This window comes from Daucus carota, chromosome 6, assembly GCF_001625215.2.
Source record: "Daucus carota subsp. sativus chromosome 6, DH1 v3.0, whole genome shotgun sequence".
In the NCBI taxonomy this organism is placed as follows: Eukaryota; Viridiplantae; Streptophyta; class Magnoliopsida; order Apiales; family Apiaceae; genus Daucus; species Daucus carota.
In genome coordinates, this window is record NC_030386.2 from 32,502,597 (window position 1) to 32,512,171 (window position 9,575).

Sequence of the window (9,575 nt, forward strand, 5' to 3'; positions counted from 1 at the left end):
GCTTCAGGATGAAGCCCGCAAACGTTATCGTACTACTGTGGAGTTATGGCTCGCTAAACTGGCCCAACAAGTGGTATCAGAGCCAAGTTGGAACGGTCCGTGTCAATCTGCGATGGACTCCAAGACGGGCCTAGGAAGAGGCAGAAGTGGTATCAGAGCCAAGTTAGAACGGTCCATGTCAATCTGCGATGGACTCCAAGACGGGCCTAGGAAGAGGCAGAAAGGCGACCCCGGGATGAGCTTAAGGATGAAGCCCGCAAACGTTATCATACTATTGTGAAATTATGACTCGCTTAACTGGCCCAACATATGTATATATGTGTATGTATATAGTATTCCACGATATTGGATTGTATTGCTGTAGTAAAAGATCCGGGATACGCATAGCCAAATATTATTCCTTCCATTTATTATATAATTTGTGATAATATATATTTTGGATCTTGATAACATTTATGTCCCGTATATTATGTCACAATAAATACATCATTTAGACGGTTAAATATATAAGATACTATCACGTAACCGTCGTGCAAGACAGCTATCTCTTTATAATCTAGTGGTCCCACTTTATTTTATGTTGATTCCTCGATATACATCACAGATTTTATTTAAAGTGTCCAAAATTGTGTCATATAATTTGTCACAATTATATAATTTAATATTGTTTATTAACATCAAATTAACTTAATATTGTTTGTTTTATATTTGTGTCTTCAATAAACATCAAATTAACTTCTAATAAAATTGAAGCATTAATACCATACTGCCATCTTTTGAAAACTCCAAAACTTTTCTTAGCTTTCTTCCACTTATTTTTGGGTATATACTCCTTATAAATATAGCTATATTCTCTCACTCATTTCTCTGTATCATCGGTCAATACACTGAAAAAAGATTGGGAAAAATGAAGGAAAAACCTTCTAATTCTTTATCGTCTCGTGCAAATTCTAAATCTTCTTCCATCCATTCATCAACTCAACGCATTCCTCCACTCAAAAATTCCTTTAGTAAGAAGAAGAGGGATATCGTTCAAAATGGTAATCGAGCCCCAATCCACAGAACTTCCATTTACAAAGGAGTTACTAGGTACATATCTTGATCATTTACGCGCACACACACACATATGTGTATGTGTTTGTGTGTGTGTATTGAGTTTTTGTGTGTTGTATGTATAGTCGAATCTCGATAAATTGATACTCTCGAAAATTAAGTAATTTATTCATTCAAAAAGAGTTTTTATTATTTATTAAGAGTATATATTGATCATCTTTACAATGTTCGATCATGTATATATATACTGAGAATTAATTTTATTATTATTTGATTGTTGATTAACATATATTAATGGCAGGCATAAATTTACAAGGAGGTTTGAGGCTCATCTATGGGACAAGGATTCTTGGACCACCCAGCATAAAAAGAAAGGGAGACAAAGTATTATCAATTAAATTTTATTATATTTAAATTATCAATTAAATTTTTTTTGTATAATAATTTACGATAAAATTTTAGAGATGTATGATATTTCCTTAATTTGGTTATTATTATGTTTGGTTGGTTGAAATCTTTAATGCATGTGGGCTCACTTATGTTCTAACCATGGTTGTTTTATTTGTCTGATTTACCAAATTCGTCATTGCGTAGTTTATTTAGGTATGTTTCTTGGTATCCCTCTTTTTTAAAATATTTGTTTTTTAGTGATCTATGAATGTGGGTGGGGGTTAATACTTCAATACTTGATTGAGTTGTATTGATGACAATTATGTATATATACATACAAAATGTAGGAGCTTATGAGAATGAAGACTTGGCTGCTCATGCTTACGATCTTGCTGCTCTGAAATATTGGGGACCCACTACTGCACTCAACTTTCCGGTACATTGTCTTTTCTTAAATAAATTATTCTATTAAGTTTTTACCAAAAAAACTAATCATTCTCTTGAAATTTAATACGACACCAAATATTAAGTTATTTAACCATCATCTACTAAAATTAATAATGACATATAATTTTGTTCATGATACTATTTTATATATCTTATATGATAAATTTGTAGGCATCGTTGTACGAGAAAGAGATTGAAAAAATGAGCAATTTGACAAAAGAAGAGTATGTGGCTACTCTAAAGAGAAAAAGCCGTGGATTTTCGAGGGGAGCTTCAGAATACAGAGGCGTTGCTAAGTAAGATTTATTTTTTGAAATTGTTCGAGTTAATGTTTCTTAACTTTTTCTTAATAACAATATGTTTAGACGTAGGTTACAAAATGAATGATAAAATAGTTGGTGTATTTTTTAATGTGGCATTCATGAAATCCATGTCTTAAAAAATAGTCGTTTTCTTATGTAGCCAAACTTAATTACCTATATATATTTTATTTTATATTTGAAAGCAGCTACCTATATATTTTATATACCTTTATATTTTATAAAATTAGTAAGTGTGATACATGGGCCTAAAATTATTTTTTTTCCTCTTTAATGATTGTTAGATTTCTGCCAAATCGATTAATGATTTTTTAAGATGCATTAGCTTCCTTTTTTCAGATTGATATTATTGAGTAACAAATGAATAAATTTTGAAGTGTGTATAATAATATGTGGAAAAAATATAGAATATATATTATATTATGTGTTCTTTCAGTCATTTATGTATATCAAAAAAATCCAATGAAACTGATGCATATAATTAATTTTACGAACAAAAAAGAAATTGACATTGTTGATTTGATCATGTAGGCACCATGCAAAAGGTAAATGGGAGGCTCGAATTAAAGTGATCGGAGAAAAACGATATCGATACTTGGGAACCTTCAGTATGTTATCTTTACATTATAAATCTTTCGACCCTCTTTATATGATTATTATGCATATATTATGAATATCAAATATTTAAAAAAAATTATAATTTAATTTTGGTTTAAAGTAATAAGCAAGACCATGTATATGCAAATAATATTTAGTTGTTGAAATATTAAAATAAATATTAACTATTAATATTTACTCTTTTCATAATAAAAAAACAAGAGATATATAAGAAATCTTTTGATTCATTATATATATGTTATAACATTAGGTATTATATGAGTTTGAAATGAGATAAACACAAATACTTAAGTTTTGATTTTAATATGTTTTTCAAAATCAAACATTTTTCTCAAACTTGTAGGACATCAATTTCTCAAATCTTTTATGGGAGGAGAAGTGTATATATACAATTATTATGTAAATAAATGAATTAAATTGTATTCTTTCTATCTTATATTCATTGTTTATTTTCACAACTATGTATAATTTTTATTACTATAGTTAAATTAATTATAATTTTCCATCAATAATAACATTTTTATTTATAATAATGTAGAAAAATAAAATCAATCATGTTTCATTAATATTAAAATATAAAGAAAACGTGGCAAAGAAAAATATAAAGAAAACTATAGAGTAGTTATTATATTAAGAATTTATAAATATTATTAATAAATAGTCAATTTCAATAGAATTTTTCATATATTTTAACCAAATATATATATACTAGGTACATGCATAATATACTAGCAATGAACCAAAAAATCGATATCATGTACTATTTTTGAGCTTATATCACATTTACTCGATTCATAATTTTAATTATATTTGTTTTTAAACAAAACAACACTTGCTTAATTTTCGTCATATATGTTTACATATAACATATCAATTTTTATAATTGATGATCCAATAAACTACTCACGTACATAATATATAGACACTTTAGATATGAATATTATCTTTTGAGTTGATCAAGCCCAATGTGACTCATAAGACGTATTAAGGTTTAGGCTGTTTTTTTCAAAAGTTTATATATTTTACTTTACTCAAGGTACGTGTTGTGTAAATTGGATGTTGAATGTGTATATAATACAATAAATTATATTCCTGAATGGTTATATGATTAAATGAGGATAGATAGCTATTAGTCAATAGGAGATATAGAAAAGGAAGATAATTTTACCAACTCGAGCAATCCTCGAATGATATGTTTTTATTTTTTTAGTTATATTTTTATTATCTTTTAGTAATATTTGAGTTAATTTGTATGAAATTTGTAAAATATATTAATATTCTTTATTTTGGTTGATATATGAAGCCACAGAAAAGGAAGCAGCCATTGCATATGATTTAGCTGCCATTCAACTTAGAGGGACCAGTGCAGTGACAAACTTTGATATAAGTACATATAAACAAGACCTTCATGAATATGATACTCTATTGGAAACAACTGATGAAGAAAGAAATGACTATGAAAAGAAATATAATGATGAGCAAGGGGAACAAATTGAAGAAATGACTATGCTATCTCGTACAACAGAGGGTTTCAACGATATGGACTTAGGCAAAGATGTCGCGATGGACTTTATAAATGTGCATGATTATGAAAAATTTCCAAAGCTGAATGTCTCTAATGATGGCTATTATGAAGCATCTGGTGAGTTGGTACCTTTATCCAAAGAGACAAGCAATAATACTGAAAATTATATGGATGGAAACTACGATGGTTTAGTACCGGCGGTAGTTGAAGATGCATATGATTTAGATATGTTTTTGGATGAGAACCTGTATGAGAATTATGCATTAAATCAATATGGACTCGTGGATGATGAATTCATGCAAATGACAACTATGAATCCCTGCTGTGATCTTAACCAAGATATATCACCCGTTAAAGAGTACCGCACAGGAGATGATATCAGTGATTTGGTTGAAAATGAAGCAGAAGATATGAAAGACGGGAAAGGTTGCACTGGTGATGAGGCAAACAATTCGATGAAATAATTAAAGAGGAACGAATGACGAGCTTCTCTCTTCACCATCATCATCAAGTACTTCTGTTCATTTATCTCTTTAAGAAATAGTTTATTTTAAAAGACAGTGTTAGTTTGCTTGGGAATTTGAATTGATTTTATGTTTGTGTATCCTTAACATGGCATGCTATTTTGAGATTTTTGTTATGTTTTCAATATTGACATGGTTTTATCTCATTCCTATGCTTATTTTCATCATATAATATTTATTGAATCATATTCACACATGGGCACAAACAAATTATGTTAAGTGAATGTCAACCCAAGTCTCACATTGGAAAAATAAAGAAAATTTGTCTTGATTTTAAGCAGCCAAACAACTCCATTAGTATGACGCTTTTTGGGAGGAGCCCAAAAATAAATCCGCGAGGGCTTGGCCACTGCCTAGAGCGGACAATATCTTACTAATGTAGAGTTAACAGGTGGGTTGCATTTGTGTGATGTGGATTAATGGAGTTAATGGATGTTGTGCGACCCAACAAATTAGTTATAAGAGTTTTTTGTAAATGTGTTATTAGACGAATCAAAGGTATGACACAAAAGTAGAAATAATGCTTTGTATTATAAATCACTAGTACATAATTTGTTTGATACAATATGATGTTTGTATCTCATATTAATATAAAAGACAATATACTACATACACAACATATTTTAAAATTATTTTATATTTGTCTTTATAATTTGTACAGTCATGTCATTATACTTTGTATATTATGAGCTCTAACAAAAGGATATGCACTCTATTAACATATCAAAAAATAGCAGAAGTTCTTAGTAAACATGTCTTCTTCCTCTCTTTTTTTTTAATATTATTCAACCACGATCAATGATTTTTTATATCTCCTGAACTAATTTTAATAATGATAAAATTATGCCTATGTTGTACTAGATTTTGATGTTTCTATATTTGGAAAGACACATATTAATCTTATTTGGAAAAAGTTTAAATTTTTTTTTCATACAACTATGTTCTCTCCCAAGGTAAGAGGCGATCAAGAAAGACACTTTCAAAATTTGAATTTCAAACATCTTCATCGGCCCGAAAACCCAGAGATGATCGGCGACAACAAATAGGAGACAAGCAGTTAAATGAGTTCATCTGGGCGCATAGCAACTTAATCGATCGGGAGATTTTGGAGAGATTGAACGTGGGGATAGCCAAGCTACGAAAATCGCCCGAGATCAAATACATTTTCGAAGTCTCAGATCAAAAAAGGATACCAACGATGAAGCTGGATATCATCACAACTCTCATAGATCGTATAGGGAAGTAGTACAAGATACTCGAAGTAAAGTTGAGCATGGCGCAAAGGAGGATGAGGAATGGACCCAAGTATCTCGCAGGAGAAGGGCAGGATTGAAAGAGAAAAAGGCTGCACCAAGCTTGGAAACTATCAAAATAAATAAATAAGATTATCGGTAAATTTATATTATTAAAATATAGAATAAGATTTATCGGTAAGTTAATAATTTGTTTTACTTTGGTTAATTAATTTAATATCATCAATTTATCAATAAATTAATAAAACACTGATTTTTATTAACTTCTAAATTATTAATATATCAAAATTCAAATGTGCTTATTATTTGTCTTTCCTTCGAATATTAAATAGCTTATTACGTAGTGTTTTTCTATGGGAAATGAAGAGTATTACAAAACTAATAGGTAAAAAGCAAAAGTTGTAAACCCCTGAAAATTAGTTGAAGACAGGTCTGCTACTCTACTTACCATCATCTTAGTCTTAGCTACCATCTATCCACCTTACCCGATTCCATAACCCCCCTATAAATACCCACACATTTGTTGTATTCAACATATTAAGCATTCATTGTCTGTCATGGCTTTAGCTTCCGGTGAGAATGTTGAAGAACATGAAATTAGAGCCTATGAAGAAGGTCTAATTGGTGACATGTTGGAGAAAGAAGAAGATGAAGAAGAACTTTTCGAGATTAATCTTGACGTTATGGAGAAAATGCCAGGTTCATTACGTCATAATTACTCGGAAAATGATACTAATTATAGTCCTGCAAAATCATCTTCGTCAGCAAGTAAGCTTGCTCTGTTAGCAAACTGTTTGTTACCTGTTTCGGATCTTTCATGCGCTGTTCCAATGGCTCCCAGGCTTACTGGATCCCGAGATATTATTATAGTAGCTGCTGCAGACTCCATTTATATTCTTCCTAAACTTCTGCATGTTCTTTTTTGATGTATTTAATTTGAGGCTTTAGATACTATAGGCCATGGTGAAGCAACGATTACTCAGATATACACGGCTAGTTAGTTGCCTCCCGTGATGTTATTGAAAAGTATGTTACAGGTTTGTGAATTGTGACATAGTAAAATATACTGCTATAACAGTTAAAGATGGCAATTTTTCTTTCAAGATTACGAAAAGGGCCAAAAGGCTATATACAAGAACAGGGCTTAAAATTTGATAGTTGACGCTCAACTCGTTCTTTTCTAGGTTCTGTCTTGTGACTCATGTTTTGATCGCACAGCAAAATTATTATTTATGTATTTAAGAAAGAATATCTTGTGAGTTTTAAATTTTTTATTATATATCTTATTTTATGATTATAAAATATTAATTTGAAAAATATGTTTGTGAAAGTAGTGTATACTCCCTCTGTTTTTTAATACATGAGGTTTGATTTTTTGGCACACACTTTTAAGTGCTTTGACCGGATAGTTAAAAATATTATTTTTAAATTTTTTTAATCTGAATAAAAATATGTGAGCAAAATTTTAATTCACAAAAAAAATCAATTAAAAATAATAAGTTTTACTATCCGGTCAACTCAAGGTACGTGCCCAAGTCAAAAGTGTCATATAAAAAAGACAGAGGGGTATATAATTAGCCATAAAAACATCATTTTTTTTTAATAAAAAGAGATTATTCAATAAATAATAGCCATACGGCATCTAAAAAATGATCGAGTCGAACAAACATAGAAAAAGTTAACCTGCCTTTTTCATACCCAAGATAAGACAAATAAACGATGTTAAAATTGATGATGGTACATATATAGATCCTTGCTCTATGATCACCATTTTTTCCAAATACTTGGTTTGAGCTATCAATCACAAATGTAATTCATGGAAGGCTTTTATCAATAAATCCGAATCAACTCTCACAAAAGGAGAGAAAAACCACACACTCTCACCAAGGAGAGAAATCAACCAATAATCAAAACAAACTAGAGAAAATCCAACTACAAACTAAAACAATTAGATCTGCACCACAACGTGTAAGAGATAATTGATCCACTCACAAATCCAAAAAGCTCTCTGCAAGCGAATAAAAACGAAAATCGAAAGTCTTGAGATACTGGAGTAGAACTACAAAACTGTCAATAGCACCAAAAATGCTAGAGTATCTCCAACGGGATGCATCTGTTAGGTATAATGTCTAGCTGTCATGCTAGGATTTAAAATGCTAGGATTTAAAAATATACATAACAGTTGCAAAACAGACACCTCCAACGCAGTGACATGTTAGCAATAATTTTAAATAACGTAAAACACACACGCTACATCTGTTGAATGAAAATCCATCATCTATATTATTTCCACGTCATTTTCCTTTAAAATGTACCCTAATTCTATACTTTTGTCATTCATTTATATTTAATAATTATATTACATATATTAGTATTATAATTTTATATTATAGATTTAATTTAATATAAATTTAGTTTTGTTCAATTTCTTTATGATGATAATAAAGTTAAATTTAATTATTAATTTTAAATTAAATTATAAAAGAGGACATATTTTAATATTTATTTAAAAAAAAACCTTTATAAATACAAATATGTATATATAATATTTGTTTTAAAAATAATCTCTCATTTTTGTTTGTGAAATTTACAGCGTTTTGAGTTATATGAAAAATATATTTTTTATGTGAAAATAATTTATATGCTATTTAAATATAAAAATAAAATGTGATATACACATGAGCTGGATATATATAGTCTCGTATGATTTTAAAAAAATATTATCTTGCTCTTAGAATTTTATTTTAATTAATAAAAATAACATATATCCTTGTATAAAATCTTGATTTGATTAAATTCAGACAATAATTTACTTCTTAATTTTATTACAATACATAACTACTATGTGAAATTTAGCTATTAAAATTTGAAAATAGTCAAATAATAGATTTTTAAATGAAATGTCATTTTAATTAATTAGAATAAATTCTGAAAAAAATTATTTGTTATATTTATATGAAAAAATTATTTAACTGAATTTATAAGAAAGTTATTTATGAAACTTATTCACAATAACTAATTATTATTTTAAAATATAATTATTATAATTTGAAAATAATAAAATAATCGAATTTTAAAATATAGCTAACCATTATAGTTAACACCCACTGGAGCAAAAAACTTACAGGTTCAGCAAATTTTTACTAGCAGTGGTGTATTCGATTGGGATTTTAATGCATTGTTTTTAGTCTATGGATTTTAATGGATTGTGTGGGATTTTGAATTTTTGCGGATTCTTGATGAAATGTCGCAGAGTTGATAGGATTTAGGTACAATGCTTCAAAATCTCATTGAATTTGATGGGATTTCAAAAAACTTAAAATACACTGAAGAATGCCACAAAATCCATCATTTTATGAAATGAAAAAAAATCCATCAGCATTTGAATACCATCAGATTTTAATGGATTTTAAACAATCCCAATTGAATACCATCGGATTTTAAA

At 28.9% G+C, this 9,575-nt stretch overlaps 1 protein-coding gene across 1 annotated transcript; it reads left to right on the forward strand.

Annotated features, from left to right (window-relative positions):
* The first annotated feature begins 907 nt into the window (after positions 1-907).
* Positions 908-4,817, forward strand: LOC108226257 (ethylene-responsive transcription factor WRI1). The gene is made up of 7 exons (XM_017401203.1): positions 908-1,089; positions 1,355-1,437; positions 1,648-1,656; positions 1,791-1,879; positions 2,062-2,186; positions 2,742-2,818; positions 4,132-4,817. Exons 1-7 carry the CDS (start codon positions 908-910, stop codon positions 4,815-4,817), a joined length of 1,251 nt encoding a protein of 416 aa, XP_017256692.1.
* The last annotated feature ends 4,758 nt before the right edge of the window (positions 4,818-9,575 follow it).

What these genes read in the sequence shown, in the direction of transcription:
- LOC108226257 (XM_017401203.1), top strand. Translation starts at nt 908, where the DNA reads ATGAAGGAAAAACCTTCTAATTCTTTATCGTCTCGTGCAAATTCTAAA. An exon ending in ATTTACAAAGGAGTTACTAG is followed by an intron (nt 1,090 to 1,354) that starts GTACATATCTTG and finishes TATTAATGGCAG; the next exon opens with GCATAAATTTACAAGGAGGT. An exon ending in GAATACAGAGGCGTTGCTAA is followed by an intron (nt 2,187 to 2,741) that starts GTAAGATTTATT and finishes TTGATCATGTAG; the next exon opens with GCACCATGCAAAAGGTAAAT.